At 39.3% G+C, this 18,668-nt stretch overlaps 2 protein-coding genes and 1 non-coding gene across 3 annotated transcripts; 2 read left to right on the top strand and 1 right to left on the bottom strand.

Moving 5' to 3' along the window:
• Window positions 1-1,507: 1,507 nt before the first annotated feature.
• Window positions 1,508-6,493, top strand: LOC146636260 (up-regulator of cell proliferation-like). The gene is made up of 2 exons (XM_085350757.1): window positions 1,508-1,622; window positions 1,821-6,493. Exons 1-2 carry the CDS (start codon window positions 1,508-1,510, stop codon window positions 6,491-6,493), a joined length of 4,788 nt encoding a protein of 1,595 aa, XP_085206883.1.
• Window positions 6,494-13,844: 7,351 nt separating this feature from the next.
• pfdn2 (prefoldin subunit 2) lies at window positions 13,845-17,168 on the top strand. Its single transcript, XM_085350755.1, has 4 exons — window positions 13,845-13,937; window positions 14,911-14,999; window positions 16,042-16,165; window positions 16,304-17,168. The coding sequence occupies exons 1-4, from the start codon at window positions 13,857-13,859 to the stop codon at window positions 16,493-16,495; spliced, it is 486 nt and encodes a 161-aa protein (XP_085206881.1). The 5' UTR covers window positions 13,845-13,856; the 3' UTR covers window positions 16,496-17,168.
• A 1,265-nt stretch (window positions 17,169-18,433) lies between these two features.
• Window positions 18,434-18,515, bottom strand: trnas-gcu (transfer RNA serine (anticodon GCU)). Its single transcript has one exon. It is a non-coding gene; the product is annotated as a tRNA-Ser (tRNA).
• Between the last annotated feature and the right edge of the window lie 153 nt (window positions 18,516-18,668).

Here is an 18,668-nt window from a genome sequence, read left to right as displayed (position 1 = left end):
GATTTCTATGTAACCTTTGAAGACTCACACATGCATGCTTCAATTCCCACACAATTACTAAAGAACACATGTAAAAGCATTTCACGAATGCATACATCCAAACCTGAATAAATACTGATCATTTACGCACAATTTGTTAAGTTCAGCTTTCACAAATCTGATCGTTTTGACTTTCAAAAACTTGTCTGTATGTAAAAATGTCTAAAATAACACATAACATGTCTCTTGCTCACCCACAAAAGCTTAAATACGCTTAAATGCGCCCAATAGATACAGATCTCCAGAAAAAATCTCCAGATCCACAGCTCTGAACCGCATAACAACAGTTTTTTAAAAAGTAGGTTTTGACAATTTTCTTAGTTGAATATTTTTTCACATATAGTTTTAGTTTTTTAGGTTTAGTTTATTTAGTTAAGTGTGTGACCTAAGGTCCACTACACTGCTTTACAGAATGAGAGGAAAGGAGGCACTATACACCTTTACAAGAAATCACATGATCCTGAGTGAAATGGAATGTGTTCATCTAACAGTGTAAGAGGAGTTGTCAGAATCCCTGCTGCACTACACTGCCTGAGGAATTGAAAGGAAGTGACTTATGCACAGCAATAGTACAACAATTTTATTGTCAATAGTGCAGAAGCAGAAAAAAGTTGTTTTATTTAGCTACTGGCCGAGCCACATTCTGACAGCTCAGCTCAGCTTTTCAATCAAGCGTGCAGAATATATAGCCACAGATCTGATGATATGATGACAAAATTGATCATCAACCTGTGACCTAGTTTGTCCTGGTGCCAAGTGCACTTATGGACAATGTATGAACATGGTGTTTGTTAATGTTACTTGCCCTGAAGTCTAATAATAGAACATCACTTGGTTGCAGGCAGGCTGTTAACCCCACGCTTTTAAATTCATACTGTATTAAGGGACAAATAGTTAAAAACCACAATTCAAAACCCTTATTAACACAAAACAATGGTTTTGTGAACCACATATTTTAGGGCACAGGGCTGCAAACGAGTATGAAAATCATGGTCAGGGTTTTACTCATTTGCCTATGTTATTAAAAGTACTCAAATTGTTTGTGAGATGATTGGGAGAAACGGAGATATTGTTCTCTTGATATGTGTTTGCAATAATGTATTTCAATGTTTTTTCTCTTTTTATCGTCATTTGTAAAAAAGGAAAACAATGATGAAGATTTAGTTGTTGAACTATACTGTGAGGATGACCTCCATTGGCACCATGTTCTACCTGCAGGGATGACTGTCAGCAGATTGTTACAGGAGGTAAAAGTCATCTTTATGCTTTTTATTGCCACAGCAGAAGGACATGACATGATGTGACTTCTGTAAATAAAAACCATTAATATATTAATATTATAAGTATTACTATTATTATCCCTACAGTTACTAGTTGTCAAGACAATACTGTTTAATATCAACAGTGAGTTAGTGTCTCAGCATTTGGACACGCCTGCTGGTGAAAGTGAGAATTACACAGTGATTACATGCAGACAGGAGGAAAAGAGTTGACAGACATGGACAGCTCAGAGCCAGACAACCTGAAACCAAAGGAACAAAAGTCCAGCCAGACTCCTGAAGACATGAAGGATGAAAGCAAAGGTCAGTCCATTGTTACCTACACACACACACACACACACACACACACACACACACACACACACACACACACACACACACACACACACACACACACACACACACAAGTAAAAGTTAACACCAATTACAAAACCAGATGACATACTGGTTAAGTTGTAAATAAAAGCAGGATGCAATAACTTTTAAATCTCACATCCACAGTGAAACACCTGGAGAACTTATTGGAAGAGCTGGACTTGACGCAGTGCTACACAAAGAAGCTATCACTCAGCAGAATACTTGAGATTGATTTGAAGAACATCACTGATGAACCTGCCAGGCGTAAATCTGACCTTCCATGGTATTTTCTAAAGAAAGTAATGATGCTTAATGTGAAATGTACATCAGAGTGTGAGTCAAACAGTGATGATGAAACAGGGAGTGCATACTTAGATCTTGATAATATGATCAACCATTCAAACACAGAGGACATGGTGAACCCCCTCGACATAATCACTGCTCTCTTTCTGTGTTCTGATGGTTTTCTACAGCAGGAAATGGCACTAAAAATGTCCATGTGTCAGTTCTCTGTCCCTCTGCTGCTTCCTAATTGTGACACAGAACAGTGCACACTCATGCTGTGGGCCATGAGAGACATTGTTAAAAAGTACAGACCTCAGTCTCTTTCACAGTCAAAGGGCTTCATTGAAGAAAGAATTGTTCTCTCTGAACTTCCAATGGTCTCTTTTGTCAGACTGAGTGAGTGCTCCTTGTCCAAGTCAGAGATTCTCAATAAGCTTCTGAGCAATGATCAGCAATACCACAACACCTTTGTTCACCACAACATGGAGTGTGGTGACAGTTCAAGAAGAATTTCCAACGGACTGATTGAAATTACTTGGTATCTTCCTGGTGGAAACACAAACATTGATATTTTCAGTCAGCCAGTGGCTGTAGCCAACCTTCGTGGGGACATTGCTTCATTTGAAACACAATACTCCTTTTTGTGTCAGACATCTGCAGCAGTTTTTGTTTTCTTTGATCATCTGGATTCTGAGTCTGACTCTGTGATCAGTCTACTTAAAAGCCAGAACAAAAAAGCACAGATCTTCTTGGTTGGTAACTGTGAGAGCAAGCGCTTCAATTTGGATACTGTGAAAAACCTGGCAACCAAGTTGTGCTTCAGCAATAACAACATTATTTTTAAGACAAAGCAGAAAAATGAAGCACACTTTGTAAAAGATTTGAGGAAGACAGTCAGAAATGTGATTGAGAAATCAGAGCTGAAGATGAAAATAGAGAAGATGGTGGATGTTGCCCATGAACTGGGAATCCTGGTTGATGAAGATTTTTCAGAGTGCCAGACTGCAAAGAAAAATGCAAAAACCATCACCGCAGGAATTCAAGACATCCATAAATATAAAGAAGATGAGCTTCCCCGACAAGGCCACATATGGAAAACACTGACCTCGTTACAGAAGGAAGAGTTTCGACTTCGAAATGTTGGGTCTAAAAATATAGAACATTACAAAAGTGATCTTCAGAAACAGAAAAAAGAACTGCGGAAAAAGCAAAACTCTTATGAGATGTCGACAGCTATGACAAACTTCATCACAGGGATATCAAGCCCAGGAACAGAGAGGTTTTATTTCCTGAAGTGGATGAGAATGAACCTCGATAATGTCTCTCATGTAAAACTGTCTGAACTCCGAGAGAAATATAAAGAAAAATGCAAGAACTCTGAGAACAAAGAGGAGATCAAAGAAATTGACAGAAAGATTTCCAACAGCTCACTGGGGACTGAACACTTCTTTCGTGAAATGGGTCAGATCTATGAAGCTTCACTGTCTCTTCCAGAAACAGACAGATCACATCAACAATTGCAGCATCTGCCCAAACTGTGTGCAGAGTTGTTGCTTGATGGATTTCCTCTTGAGCTTGTAGATGGAGATGCATCCAACATCCCTCTCAGATGGGTGAGTGATGTTCTCTCTCAGCTCAGTGACCTGGTGTCTCCAAACAGAAAGATACGAGTAGTCACAGTTCTTGGAGTTCAGAGCACAGGAAAGTCCACCCTCCTTAACACCATGTTTGGAGTGCAGTTTGCAGTCAGCAGTGGTCGATGTACTCGAGGTGCCTTTATGTTGCTCATCAAAATCAATGAAGACATGAAAAACGTCCTAAACTGTGACTTCTTGGTGATCATTGACACTGAGGGCTTAAAGTCACCAGAACTTGCACAACTGGACAACAGCTATGAACATGACAATGAGCTTGCAACACTTGTTGTGGGGCTGAGTGATGTCACCATAGTCAACATTGCAATGGAGAATTCAACAGAAATGAAAGACATCCTACAAATAGTTGTGCACGCTTTTCTCAGGATGAAGGAGGTGGGCAAAAAGCCTAAATGTCAGTTTGTTCACCAGAATGTGTCGGATGTTTCAGCCCATGATAAGAACTTACGAGACAGGAAACTGCTCCTGGATCAGTTGAATGAGATGACTCAGGCAGCAGCCAAAATGGAAAAGAAAGAGGAGAACAAGAACTTCACTGATGTGATGGAGTACAGTCCAGACACTGGGAACTGGTACATTCCTGGACTGTGGAATGGAAACCCACCAATGGCACCAGTTAATGCAGGATACAGTGAGGCTGTATATGAACTCAAGAAAAACATCATCCAACTACTGGGAAATTGTGAGTCATCTGCTAATAATGTCATGGAGTTTAAAGAGTGGGTGAAAAGTCTGTGGAATGCAGTAAAGCATGAAAACTTCATCTTCAGCTTCAGAAACAGCCTCGTAGCTGATGCATACATGAAGCTCTGCACACAATTCAACATTTGGGAGTGGGAGTTCAGAAAATACATGTACACCTGGGTAAAAGATGCAGAAACGATAATTTCAAATTTTGGTACCATTGCAGCAAAATCTGAAACATCTGACATGAGAGAATTTCTCGGATTTTTGAAAAGTGAAGCCTCCACAGTGCTGTCTGCACGGGAGACAAAGATTCTGGACAATGTGACACAATATTTCAAGCAAACAGAGGGTCATGTGGATCTGGTTGAAGGATACAAAGAGGAATTCTCAAACAGTGCAAAAATCCTTCGTCTTGAAATAGAAACCGGTGTAAAGTATCAGCTTGAAGCAGCAGCAGAAATCAGACAGGGAATGACAGAAATTATTAAAATCAAAGAAAGTCACAGAAAAGAGATTGAAAAAGCAGTGTGTGCATTAATTGATAAATGTCGAAAGAAAAAAGTCAAAATGACAAACAGAGAGTTGGAAAAAGAGTTTGAGAAGATGTGGGGGGAAACTTTAGAAAAACTGTCTTTCTCTGAACAAAAAATTGTAAATGTTACAGACAGCGTGTCCCGCTACCTCAGAGAAAATCTGAAACACAGGGGGAGCCGTGCACATCAATTATTAACTGAAAATAATCTGCAAGATTTTGGAAACGAGTCTTTCAAACATACAGCTGAAAGATGGTTAAGCAAATTTAAACACACAACAAACAAAGTTTTTACTGGTCAGGATCACATAAAAGGTCTGTCTGACAGCATCATAGCTGCTTGCAAACACTCTGTGAATAAACAAGTGAAAAAAAAAATCAATTACCATGACAATTACATCCAGGAGATCCTCCGCATGATTGATGAGAAGCTGAAAAACCATCAAGATGTTAAGATAAACATCGAGTTTGAAGTTTCGCTAAAACAGCACATCTGTGGATTTGCAGCCAGAAAGTTTCAGAAAATGCACGAAGATTTCATAGAAGAAAATGATCCGTACAGATTTCTGATTAAAAACAAGGAAAAATTTCATGAGGACTTCAAAGATGTGTTTCATAAACGAGACCAGTGTCGGAAGAAGGCAGAAGAATTTACAAATCGATGCTTGAAGCCTGCTGTTGAAGACTTTGTTAATCGCTCCCTGGGCCCTGATATCATTGATGAAATGAGGAAACTCGAGCAGTTCAGCACAAGAATGTCCTTCCAGTATTCAATTTTACTGGATTTGCTCTCCAAGGAGGATTTTCAAAGCTATCTGAGCTACATTCGCTCATATGAGAAGTATGCAAAGACATGGATACTTGAACAGATAAAGAAGCGCTTCTCAAATGAGTCAACAGTTTTTGAGTTTGAGGAGCGACATCTGCAGTCATGTATTGACAGCATAAATTCTGCCATCAACAAGGCAAAAACCAGAAAGAGTGATGGCTTCAAGGCTTTTGTTAAAGATATTTGCAAAGAACTTGGTAAAAAACTGGTCATTTCCCAGGATGCTCTTGGTGCTTTCATGATACTGAACAACGCTGAGAAGGAACAGTTTGCTGACTGGCTCACAACATCTGTGAATGACATGCCAGAAACTCTCAGAAATGAGTTTAAAGAATCTACCTTTGAAATGAAACTACAACATCTCTGTGTAGAGCCTCAGGATGAGCTTTTCAAGCAGCTGATTGGTTGTGGCAAACAGTGTCCATTCTGTGCAGCTCCCTGTGACGCAGGAGGAAAAGCCCATACTGAGCACTTTGTTTCACTGCACAGGCCACAGGGTCTGGGTGAATACAGGAAATTCTCAACAGGTATACTTCTCACTGACTTATGCTCTTCCAATGTGAAAAGTCACAAAAACTTTTGCTGCATTGAAACACAATATAAACCACACCCTTATAAGAATTACAAGGAAATTCTGGACTGGAAAGACTGGAAAATTCAACCGGATGAGAGCCTGGAGGCATCAGACTACTGGAAATATGTAATGACAAAATACAACCGTAACTTTGCTCAAGAATATGAAGCAGAACCTGCTGTCATTCCAGAAGCTTGGAAAAAAATCAGCAAAGAACAGGCAGAAAAAAGTTTGAAAGAATCATTTTACATCTAGTAACTTTCCAATTCATGGTGCGCGGTTGACTGGAGCCTTACAGGAGAAAATATCACAATAATTGTTTTTGTGATACTGAAGAAAAATTTCTAAATTAAGATATTGTTACTACGCAGAAACATAACTACTGTGGCTTACAATAAAATTTAAAAAACAACCCACAATGCTGGCTGATCACTTTCATCAAGTTCATGAAAAATACTCTAATTCAGCGGTGCCCAACCCCCGGGCCACGGACCGGTACTGGTCTGTGAGTCGTTCGGTACCGGGCCGCGAGAGTTGACTCTGTTTTTATCGTTAACTCGGCTTCCTTGGGGCTTTTCCTGTCTGTTATGAATAAATCTTCTTTGTTTGGTACTGATACTGGTTTTATTTTGTTGTATTCATCCGCAAAACCTTACAGTCAGTGAAAAGATTCTTGGACATTCGCGGCAGTACAATAGACACTGAGAATATGCATGTAGTCACTGATTAGTTATTTTATTTTAACTTTTAAATACATATGATATGTGACATGTAATTGATTCCTTTTGAGTTTTGTTAAACTTTTGTGTCAAATGACTTAAATTTAAAAAATTCAGTATATAGTTTTTGTTTCTATGAGGATTATTGAGTCAAGTATTTAAATGTTTAGTATTTTAAAAGATCATCTGAGTACAAACTGTTTTTTATTCATTTGACTATGTGATTTGACCCAGTTTTTAAAGGACTTACAGGATTCATTTTCTTTCTGGTGAGATCCACAATTTGAGTTAATTATATTCAGTCACTCAGTTGTAATCCTAAATGACCTCAGTTATGTCTGTTTGTCACAGTTGTTGAGTCTTTGCCATTGTAAAGTGTTAAGTGATGTGACACAGGATCGCAGTGATGTGTTATTTTGATTTGTATCAGTTTTTATGTGTTGGAGTTAAATAAACTATATTCATCCCCAAATATATGACCATAATGCTTCAACCGTTTGTGTCCACATACATCTGGACTATTAAACACTGGTCACAGTTCAGGCCAGAACCTTCCCTCACAGGTCGACAAAAAACTGAATGGTGAAATATCCCCAGCAACAAATCCATGTCTTCTTTAACAATTCATTGAAAGACGTAAAGTAAGAACAAAAATGTGGTTAAGGAATTGTGAAAGAGTAAAGGAGGTGTACATGAATGGAAAGTACACTGAGATAATCTGGTCACCAGTTTATATTTAATGAGTGTATTCCCTAAAGGAAATGTATGGACTCATGATGGAATGAGTGATGCATTTTCTCACTGAAAGTCATATAAGAAACATTTTTTTAAAAGTTTTCTCAGATTTGCAAATTTGCAATTGCTGGGTTTTTGAAAATGTTTAACATTGAAAAAAAAAATCCCTTTGATCCAGACAGTTAGCTATATCATGTATTAACTCAGTAACTAAAACCTCAGTATTTTAAATGTAAGTTTTCAATAAAGTTTTTTTTAACCCACTCTAAAAAAAAATCCTCAAGCATTTGCATCGTGGTTTTATGAACAAAAAGTGACTGAAGTAAAAAAAAAAAAAGACTACACTCATTACAAATTTAGATGATTAAATACAATAAGAAGAGTTTTTTAACAGAACTTTATTGAACAAGTGAACACACAAAGCTAAAAGTCATTTGAAAAATACATTTTTCAGCAGTAATACCATAACAGAATATCTCAGAAACATTAGCAGCACAAACGCTAATTTTACCTGCACAAATCAGCACAAACGTAGCACTAAAAAAGTAGACCATTTTGGTCTGTTTTGGAGCAGTCTTGGGGGATGGTGACCTTTGAATGACCTATAAAATAAAGTTTAATATCTCAGAAACCGTAGCAGCACAAACGCTCATTTTACCTGCACAAATCGGCAAAAACGTAACACTAACTGCTCCGCCTATTTGCCTTTACGTTTCAAGTGGGTGGGGGGGTCAGTTTCACTCTGCTCTCTGGTAGCAAGAAAATGCGCGTGCTCTTCGCGAGCTTGTTCCCGGCTCATAACCAGCGCGCTCTGCCGTCAAGGGCGATCATTGATTAATGGGTAGTCATGTGACTGATGCAAGTCAGATCTTTTTATTTAGCAAAACTGTGATTAATAGTTAACTATTATTGTTAAGGAACACAGACAGGACTCCGCACGCACACACACATTTTTTTTTAATTACAATTTTTTTTTAATTGCCTGAAGAAAAGGGCACTTTGGGCACCCATCGGGAAAGGGGCAGGTGCTCAGCCCAAGCCCAAGTATGTAATGAAATGCTTATTCACTTCAGTGAAGATTTCTAACGGTAATCTAATTACCGTTTTTGCAATAGTAATCCCTTACTTTACTCGTTACTCGAAAAAGTAATCAGATTACAGTAACGCGTTACTGCCCATCTCTGGCTGCAATAAATGGTAACGTTGAATTTTGTTGGGAACACATTAGCTGCTCATTCCTGCGCACCACTCTCTTCGTGCACTCTTATTATTTAACGAATGTTATCCTTTTTTTCTTTGAATGTTGGGGGTTTAAAGAACAATGCAAAGCCTAAGGCAACTTTTCTTTTTTGCAAAGAGCAGAAGAGCAACATTATTTTTTAAGAGACTCATTCGGGGTAGGCAGATAAAAATTTCTGGAAACAACAATAGGGAGATTGTGTTTTGTTCAGCCATGGGACTTCAGCTGGAGTGACTATCCTGTTCAACAGGTTTTCGGGAATTGTAATTAACCACAGTAGCAGTAGCGGTAGATACGGGCGGTTGCCCGGGGCGGCATCGTGGTGGGGGGCGGCATCACGGGCATCGGCGAAAAAAAAGAAAAAATGCTCGTACTCATGCTGCCCCGACGTCAGCCAGGGAATGGCATAGGCACCGATCGGTTTTCTATCGCCCATTTGCTGGGAGTAAGGGCGCCCTCCGTTTGCGAGGTGCGCCCAGGGCGCCAAACAGGCTAGGACCGCCACTGCACAGTAGTGACAATAATGGACACTGGCTAATGATGGTGATTGAGTTTAATGATGTTAAATATATTTTGATTTGTGTTTATGGTTATAACAAAAGAACACAGATCAAACAACTTTACTCTTCCTTGAGTAAGATGTTGGAGGAATGGAAAGTGACCTATAATACTCCAACACTGACAGAGTCATAGTTGGAGGAGACTTTAATTTGGTCCCTGACGTCTATATGGATCGCCTTCTTCCAAGAAGAAATAGTCACTATTATGAGGAGATTATAGCTGAATTTATTACTAAAGGAAATCTAATTGATTTTTGGAGAATGAGAAATCCCAATGTCAAACAATTCACATGGTGCAATTGGGCTAATAATGGTCAATGTTCAAGGTTAGACTTTTGGTTAATGTCTACTAACCTGATAAATGAGGTCCTTAAATGTGAAATATCAGCATCACCCCTGACTGACCACGGTGCTATTTCAATGTCTTTTCAACCAGGTGGGGTTAAGCATATCCCTAACTATTTATGGAAGTTTAACAGTAGCCTCCTAGACAATGAGGAATTTTGCAATGAAACAAAAAAACTTGTTAAACAAAATTAGTCTACTGGAAATGTCACCCTTGAGTAAATGGGAATGGTTTAAAATTTAAAATCAAAGAAGTTGCCATAAAAATAAGTAAAGGCATCTCAAAAGTAAAAAAAAAAAAAAAAGGAAACAACATGATATTATTAATGATATGAATAGATTACGTCAAAAAGAAGACCCATCTGTAGAAGAACAAATCAAACTAAATAATCTTCAAAATCAGTTGGATAGTTTACATCTGGAAAGAGCAAAAGGAGCATTTATACGCTCAAGAGCTCGTTGGCTTGAGGAAGGTGAAAAAAATACTTCTTATTTCTTTGGCCTAGAAAAACAAAGACAAACAAAAAAGAAAATCAATAAACTACTTGTTGATAATCTTAGGAATGATAGCCAAGAACAAATAAATAAGGAAATAGAACATTTCTATAAGAAATTATATGAATCTAACTTTTCACTCGATGACTGTCAAACATTTTTTGAAATAATTAGGCCAAGTAGTACAATAATTGACGAGTCTTTTAGGCAACACATGGAAGATAAACTTAGAATTGCAGAGCTAGATAAAGCAATTTGGCATACTTCAAAAGGAAAGTCACCAGGACTGGATGGGTTAACAGTGGAATTTTATAGTCATTTTTGGAATGATATCAGGGTACTGCTTTGTATGCCTTTTTGAAATGTACTTCATCTGGTCATCTCTGTCGTCTACCATGAAAAGGGGTGTTATCACATTAATTCCAAAGCCCAGTAAGGACAAACTATTGCTGGATAATTGGAGACCAATTACTTTATTATGCAATGAATACAAGTTGCTAGCACATATTTACTCCAATAGATTGGATTTGGGGCTATCCAAAATAGTGGATGAGTGCCAGTCAGCCTTTGTGAAGGGTGGAAACATACATAACCACACTAGACTGATTCTTGGCCTGCTAGACTACAGAAAATTTATCACAACAGACAGCTATGTGTTGTTTCTGGACTTCTTCAAGGCTTTTGACACAATCGAGCGTTCCTTTTTGTTAAAAGCTTTAGAATTTTTGGGCTTTGGAAGTAAATTTTGCAACATGGTTGAAATGCTTTACACTGACATCAGTAGCACGGTCTCCTTGAAGGTGCAACAAGGAATCCGACAAGGATGCCCTATTTCTTAACACTATTAATCAAAAAATTCTAACAACATACAAGGAATATCAATTTTGAGAGTTCAAAGAGTTCAAAGTCAGTTTGCAGATGATACATCTATCTTTTTGAAAGATAAATCAATGGTAGATAAAACTTCAAGTATTATTATCTCAATCTTCTGGTTTATCTCTTAATATCAAAAAATGTGTACTCCTGATTCATACAAGCTTGTACTGTTGTACTGTTCCAAATTTTCATTTGTATTACCTGTGTTATCCTCTTTGAAAGTTTGTATTTTACAATTGCTCAATTAAAAAAAGAAATCTAGGTAGCTAGTGACCAGCGGTTTGCCACACACAACCTTTTGCAGCTGGCAGGTGGTGGGCAGCCATCTTCCAGAAAAGCAAAGACTGCTTACTTTCTTATGGGGAAATGGGTCGTTCACAAGTAAATTTACTAACCTAGAACATATTTAGAAAATAACGAGGGGAATAACTGAGTGTACACTGAAGCCAAAGTGTCTTAAACCTGCATTCTGTCTGAAGACCACCAGATGCTAATTGCTGTAGTTTCAAAAACACTTCAGGTCCTATAAATGTTTATGGAAAAGCCTCTGTAAAAAACTTTCCTGCTGAGTTTATAGTCTTAAACTGGGCATACACTGTGCGATTCTTTTTTTCAGTCGTGCGATTCAGCTCCTGCTCAAACTGTATGATTGACTAGCAGAGGCTAGAAGTTCATAGGTCACGATGCAGGGTCTCACACGTTCTCCGTGCCAAACTTCGTGATGCTTTTGGTTTTCTCACTAGTTCCTTTTCTGACACTGCTAGGAATCTGGGCGTGCTACTAGACAGCTCATTTAAACTTGATAAACAAGTGTCTGCTGTTGTTAGATCCAGTTTTTACCAACTCCGCCTTATCTCTAAGGCCAGGCAGTATATCCCGAAAAAAGACCTGGAAAAGCTCATCCATGCCTTTGTAACTTCGAGGCTGGATTACTGCAATTCACTCTATTTTGGTCTCCACTCTGCCCTCCTTCACAGATTACAGACAGTCCAAAATGCTGCTGCACGCATTCTAACCAAAACTAGGAAGTTTGCCCACATTACTCCTGTGAAATACCGTATCCAATTTAAAATTCTGTTGTTTACTTTTAAAATCACTAATAACACAGCACCGAGCTATCTTAAGGAACTCTTAAGCTCATATGTTCCTGCTAGGGCTTTAAGATCATCCTCGCAGTTACTGCTGGTGCAGCCTAGATCTCGGCTGAAATCTAGAGGTGATCGAGCGTTTGCTCTGGCTGCACCAGAGTTGTGGAACAACCTTCCGATTGGCATCCGGGCGTCTGACTCTATTCAATCTTTTAAATCACGGCTTAAAACGTATTTGTTTAATCTTGCTTTTTCTACCGGTTGAATGCTGGCCTTGTTTGCAGAGATTTATTTATTCTATTAATTTTCCTATCATGCTTTTATTTCTGCTGTGTATGTCTTGTCGCCATTGTGTTTTGATGGCATAGTTATATTGTGCTATGGTTATGTGCTATAGTTATATTTTTTATTGGTGGCTTTTCCTGTGAACATAATTTTACACTTCTATTTTTATGACTCTGTTTATACTTGTGTTAACTTGTTTTATGTTAAGCACTTTGGCATACCGTTGGTTTTTAAATGTGCTCTATAAATAAAGATTGTTGTTGTTGTATACGGCCCGATGCTCTGATGCGACCTGAGTTCTCAAACTGTGCGTCCATAAAAATTAAGGTTATAACAGAAAATCTGTCGCTCGCTCTCCCTCTCTGTCTTCCACTCACACAGACACGCACACCACCACCATCAACTTTGCTAAATTGCTAATGAAAAACATTGATCAGCTGTGATTGAGCAGCAATGTAGAACCAACTATTTTCACGGTTGTTGTGGTCGTGATAATTTTGTTAGGCCACATCGAAAAGGCTCCTGATGAGCTTGCCATAGTTCTACAAGTTGTGCCTCCGTCGCTTGTGTCCACATCACACGCTGCACTGCTGTGCTGCTCCGTCTTTTTCGCCGACATTTGTGTTTGCGCGTGCGCAGTGTGAAAAGCTGCGGTGACAGCCTCACGACGGTCGCGAGGATCACGACCAAGCGATTGATGATCGGGAGCTGGTCGTGAGGTGTTAATCGCTTCTCGTTACCCCACGTATACTACACGATGCACGGCGCACGATGAAGGCCAAAATCGGACCGATCGCCAAAACGGTCGACTCAAAAATCGGCTCAAAATGGGCCAAAAATCGCACAGTGTATGCCCAGCATAAGTCACTCATAAATAATATGGAAAACTCTAATGTTAAGGCTTTCAAATGGGATTTCATAAAGGAATGAATTCGCTATAGAGTGTAAATAGACAGATTCTTTATTGATCACGCAAGGGAAATTGCCGTCTTGCAGCAACACCATAAGAAGTAAAAATAAAAATTGTATAATCCACAATAAAAACAACATAGGCTGTGTAACAATGTCATTTAAGGTCCATACAGTAATTGGTCAATACTGAAGGCCTAGTAATGTGAGGCAGTCCAAAATTTCACATACTACAGTGATTAAAAGAAAATAATACCATAATGAAAAGTCCCACTTTATTTTATTCTATTCATTTCTATACAGGCAATCGCGTAAACCAGCCCTGTACGTCTTTCCTGGGTCCCTTGCAAGCAACACCCTTCCAAGATGGCAGCCAACAGTAGCAGCACGGGTAGCAAATCCAGCAACAGCAGCGGTGGGAAACAGTCCGGCCCGTCAGCTGAACAGGTACCCTCCCCTCCACCTCAGGCTGCTTCACCGGTGCAGTCGTTGATATTGTTGTCGTTGGGCCGTGTGCGGTTGAGTTACAGCCACCAGTTTGAGTCCCGGATAGCTAAAGCTAACGTTAGCTTCCCATCGCCGTCATGGTCTGCTCTCTAACAAGCAGCTGGTGTTAAACATGAAGGTTTATGCGTTCATATAATGAGCTGGGGTCAGGTGTGCGCTTCTAGAGCGCGGTTTATTGCTGTTAGACGTATTTAAATGTGCGCGTGTGTGTAACGAGGTGGTGTGGCTGTGTGAATAGAAGATGCTATTTTTATAACTGAAGACCACCCAGCCCGACTCAATCAACGTGAAGCCACATTACTCAGATATTCATAAAGTACCTGTAACGATGAACTGAGTCTGCCGTAAAAGTCCTGCAGTGTAGCTGCTCTCAACAAAAGTATGTGGAAAGCGATTAATGTGATTAATGCAATGGTTTCATGTGGTGCTCCTGCAGGCTGTCCATCATGGATCAGTTTGCGTTTGTTGGTGTCAGCTGCCCTCTGTTGTCCCAACGCAGCACAGAACAGCATAGAGTACGGCAGTGACCATCACAGACTCATGCTGAGCGGATATTAAAATCCCTCAGTCATCTCATAAAATAGTGATGGCTGTGTGTGTTGTTGTAGAGAACTTATGTGTTTTTAGTGAAGTCTGGTTAATTGTTAATGTGAACAATCCCTCACAGTTTCCACACAGCCCCCACTGGTAGAAACAGGGCTCACTGGTTTTGATCACCAGGAGGTGTTTAAGTTACTCAAAATTAAAATGCCATTATTTTTATGATATAGCCAAAAAATTACTGAAAATGTGTGAATTTCTGTTAAGTGAGGTTACATAGACTTTTACACCTTAACTATGTGTGGATCAGACATGCTTACATGTCCAGTCTCTGCTGGTCCATGATGGTGCTCACTGTGGTTTTGTGTGGCAGGTGGTGGCAACATTTCAGAGGATGCGTCAGGAACAGCGCAGTATGGCTTCTAAAGCTGCAGAGTTGGAGATGGACATCAACGAGCACAGGTCGGTACAAACCTTCTGATCCGCTCTAAACAGTTTACATTTACAAAGAAGTTTCATGCAGCAGTTCAAGAAAGAGAGAACTGAACATGATTTATTGATATACAGAATTCAGTTATGCTATTTGACGACTCCGATGCTACGACAGCAGAATGAAATCCTAGTGGCGATAGACGTTATCTAGGTATCAAGGGTCATGCCTTGACTCTAGGTCCTCGTCAAATTCTAGCTCAGGTTCTAGCTCCAGTGCCCCTCCAGCTCATCGAGGATCTCAGAGCAGAAGTCCAAGATGGTGGAGTTTAATCCATCTGACCATGGCTTGCAACACGCACTGGGAAGCAGCTAAATTATTTTATGGTTTTACTGCGTGCCTTCTCAAATGTGTGCGCACACACGTGAACACAGAAAAAGCAGACAGATGATAGAGAACACACACAGCAAGTGTTTATTAGGAAACGTTTGCATGTTTGCAAACAGTACTGATTGCCAACAGTTCATTGGCACAACCAGAACAGGTGGCTGGTTTGCAGCAGTTACTTTGGTAACTGAGTTTAAGTAACTGATCTTAAAATGGTTAAATATAAAAATAAATAAATGCTTAAATGAGGTGTCAGATATACTTGTATGGGTATTAATATACTTGGTGGAAGACCTGATGGCTGAGTCGTTATTCCTGTTATACTTCTTTTAAGTTCACCTCCCAGAGTGCATGTGTGGTCAGTGCATGGTGAAATAAAGTCTCCGTGGATAAGTCCTCGTAGACACATGGACCCTCACACTCACTGTCTGATGATGAAATTTATGATCCTAGTGGACTTGTGGATGTTAATTGCGACTCATGGCCTGACATTAAAAGCATCTAAATACGTAATAAGCTCTAGGGCAGACCAGGTGGTGCATGTGAATGTAACACTGAATGCATGTTCTTAGCTGCAAATATTTCACAGTCTGGGGAATAACAATGTCAGCTACTAGCTGAGGCATTCCTGTGTTACCTTTTGAGTTGAATAAGTTTTCTTTTTAACATTTCTGTTTTTCTATTCAGCTTAGTAGTAGACACATTGAAGGAGGTGGATCCATCGAGGAAATGCTTTCGTCTAATAGGAGGAGTGTTGGTGGAGAGGACAGTAAAAGAAGTTCTACCTGCCTTGGAAAACAACAAAGAACAGGTGATGGAAGAGGAAATGAGAGCATTTTACAATTTTTCTTTAAACACCGAGTGCTCTGGCGTTTCATAGCGTCATATATTGTACTCAGACACTTATTTAACTCAAAATTTAATTTTCTTCCTCCTTCTGTCCTCACAGATCTCCAAAATAATCGAGTCCATCAACTCACAGATGCAGACGAAGGGGCGGGAGCTCACAGAGTACAGGGAACGCTACAACATACGTTTGGTGGGAGAGGGCGAAGGAGAGGAAAAGGGCCAGTCAGCCGCTCCCTCCAGGGACAGCGAAGGAGGCGGATCCAAAAGCGGAGCCGGTGTTTTAGTTTCATAGGTAGTGAGCATGGACAGTGACAGCAGGGCCCTTTGATTTCTGCAGTGCTGAACACGTAGATGGAGTCACACAGTTTAGGTGGAAAACAAACTCTTTGCAGGATAACTCTGGATTTGAAGTTTACTGAAATCTCTGCTTAATCTAACGCACTTGTTAATTTGCAGCAGGTGTATTCAGCTTCCTTATGTTCAGTGTGAAAGTTAAAGCTGTCTTATGTTTGCCTTTTTTAATGCTGAAATACTGTGACATCAGTTCACTGACTGAATTCAACCCCCTGAATATTTACCCGCACTCACACAGGAGCAGCTAAAAACATGATTTTGCTGTCTTAAGATTATAGAAAGTGTTTTTTTTTTTCACACAAGATACAACTAATTAAAGATTAATTTTGAAAACTAAGAACAAATGGGACGCCTAAACATCCAGTAAAATATGTAACAAAGAGATCGTTTTGAAAGATGTGCAAAAATTTGACTTCATGTAGAGTATTAGCTCTGAATGAGGTCAGTTTGTGTTCAGGGGTGATGAACCTGGAAGTGTAACTGTCACACCTTAATAATAAAAACCCACCATAACTGAGGAAATGCCTCCTAGGACCCCATGAGCACTGTCCACACGGTTAATGTGTTGTAAGGCCTTTGTTTTTGTTAATGATGATGAATAAAAAATGTCACAGTTGTGTTTTCTTGTTGCTCTCAGTTCATCTCATCACTTCCATTAGGAGTGGAGCCAACAAGAGTTTTAAACAAGAGACGAGGTTCAACAGAAGTGCATCATAAATTGTTCTCACACACGAATGGTGAAGGAAAAAGGACTAGTTTAAAGAGTCCCTCTCATAGCATGGTTTGTATATTTGCCTGTATGTGCAGCACCTGCTTTCAAAGGATAAACCTCTATCGTTTATTATAGCTCTATCAAGTCATGACGTTCAGAAATTGAGACATCCTTCAGCATGGTGATCTAAGACTGATTTCAAGATGGGGAAAGTCTTTTGTATGGAGTTTTTATAAAAAGACCTCTGGGGGTTTTCTGGGAGAGTGAAAAGTTTGCCACTCACCAAAGGTTTTGGACACAGTGAAAGGAAGATAACTTTGTTTACTCAAGTACAGAAAATGCCTAAGATGTATCAACAGGAAAATACACGTCAGTTAACGTAAGATATAATACCTTTAAGGTACATTTTGGTGTCCAAGTTTTGGATTGCTCCTAATTTGTCTGCAAGGCAATTATAAATAACAAACTTAGTGTGGGGAACTGAAAGGACTTTAACTGAAACACCACACTTTAAAGAAAAATGGAAAGGATGTTGATTGTTTACAAAACTAAACCAAAAAATAAAAAATGTCTTTAGTTGTAATTTTTGTAAGTTTAGTTTTGTCAAACATAAAAAGACACTGGAGCTTATGTTTAGTTGAGACGAGTATGTGGTAGAGAGCCGTGTGCTTGCGAACTTATTATCTTACCTATGACAAATAACCACCAAAAACAAAACCAACAGCAACAAAAATAACTATAGAATGATAACTAGAATGAACCACACCAAAAACTCTTAGGCAAACAAAATAAACCTTAAAATATCAGATTAACTCTGGAAACTAAAGTAAACTGAGACAGGGGAAAAGAAAAGCTAACAAAAACAATAAAAAATGCGAGATGATATTTTCTCTGGGCGTCTGTGTGCACTGCCATATCTGCACGTATCTATATTTATCTCTCTCTCTATATATATAGCTACACTTTATAGTATTGATTCTGGGTTTTATATGGGAATGAGGCAGATTGATTGAAGCTCCTTCATTTGTAATTTAAACCTCATGGTCCGTTTGGACTAATGTGAACAAGTGATACTGAGCAACTGAGATTATTTTTAAACATATGGCGTTACGTAACTGACAAAACACGTGATTCAGGATTAAGTGGGAAAAAGTGAAAAGCTACCGACGAGGATGGGATTCGAACCCACGCGTGCAGAGCACAATGGATTAGCAGTCCATCGCCTTAACCACTCGGCCACCTCGTCTGAATGTCTCTACCGCAACAGCAAATTGTATTCAACGGGAACCTATAAGAATAGTGTCCATATTTATGTGGCTTATTTCTAAAGACTTCGTTCTCACGTAACGTGGCACCGTATTTAGAACATCCACGGGTTCACACATTGGCCTTTAGGACA

Source organism: Diplotaxodon limnothrissa, linkage group LG3 (genome assembly GCF_057381915.1).
Source record: "Diplotaxodon limnothrissa isolate DT_005_m linkage group LG3, D_limnothrissa_male_GT1.1, whole genome shotgun sequence".
NCBI lineage: Eukaryota > Metazoa > Chordata > Actinopteri > Cichliformes > Cichlidae > Diplotaxodon > Diplotaxodon limnothrissa.
The sequence above is the reverse complement of the archived record's forward strand: the minus strand, read 5'-3'. Positions and strand labels throughout refer to the sequence as shown.

Excerpts from the sequence above, each read along its gene's own strand:
- LOC146636260 (XM_085350757.1), top strand. The coding sequence starts at position 1,508 with ATGCAGACAGGAGGAAAAGAGTTGACAGACATGGACAGCTCAGAGCCA. Across the intron at positions 1,623-1,820 it reads CATGAAGGATGAAAGCAAAG|TGAAACACCTGGAGAACTTA; the intron begins GTCAGTCCATTG and ends TCACATCCACAG.
- pfdn2 (XM_085350755.1), top strand. The coding sequence starts at position 13,857 with ATGGCAGCCAACAGTAGCAGCACGGGTAGCAAATCCAGCAACAGCAGC. Across the intron at positions 13,938-14,910 it reads CCGGCCCGTCAGCTGAACAG|GTGGTGGCAACATTTCAGAG; the intron begins GTACCCTCCCCT and ends TTTGTGTGGCAG. Across the intron at positions 15,000-16,041 it reads ATGGACATCAACGAGCACAG|CTTAGTAGTAGACACATTGA; the intron begins GTCGGTACAAAC and ends TTTTCTATTCAG.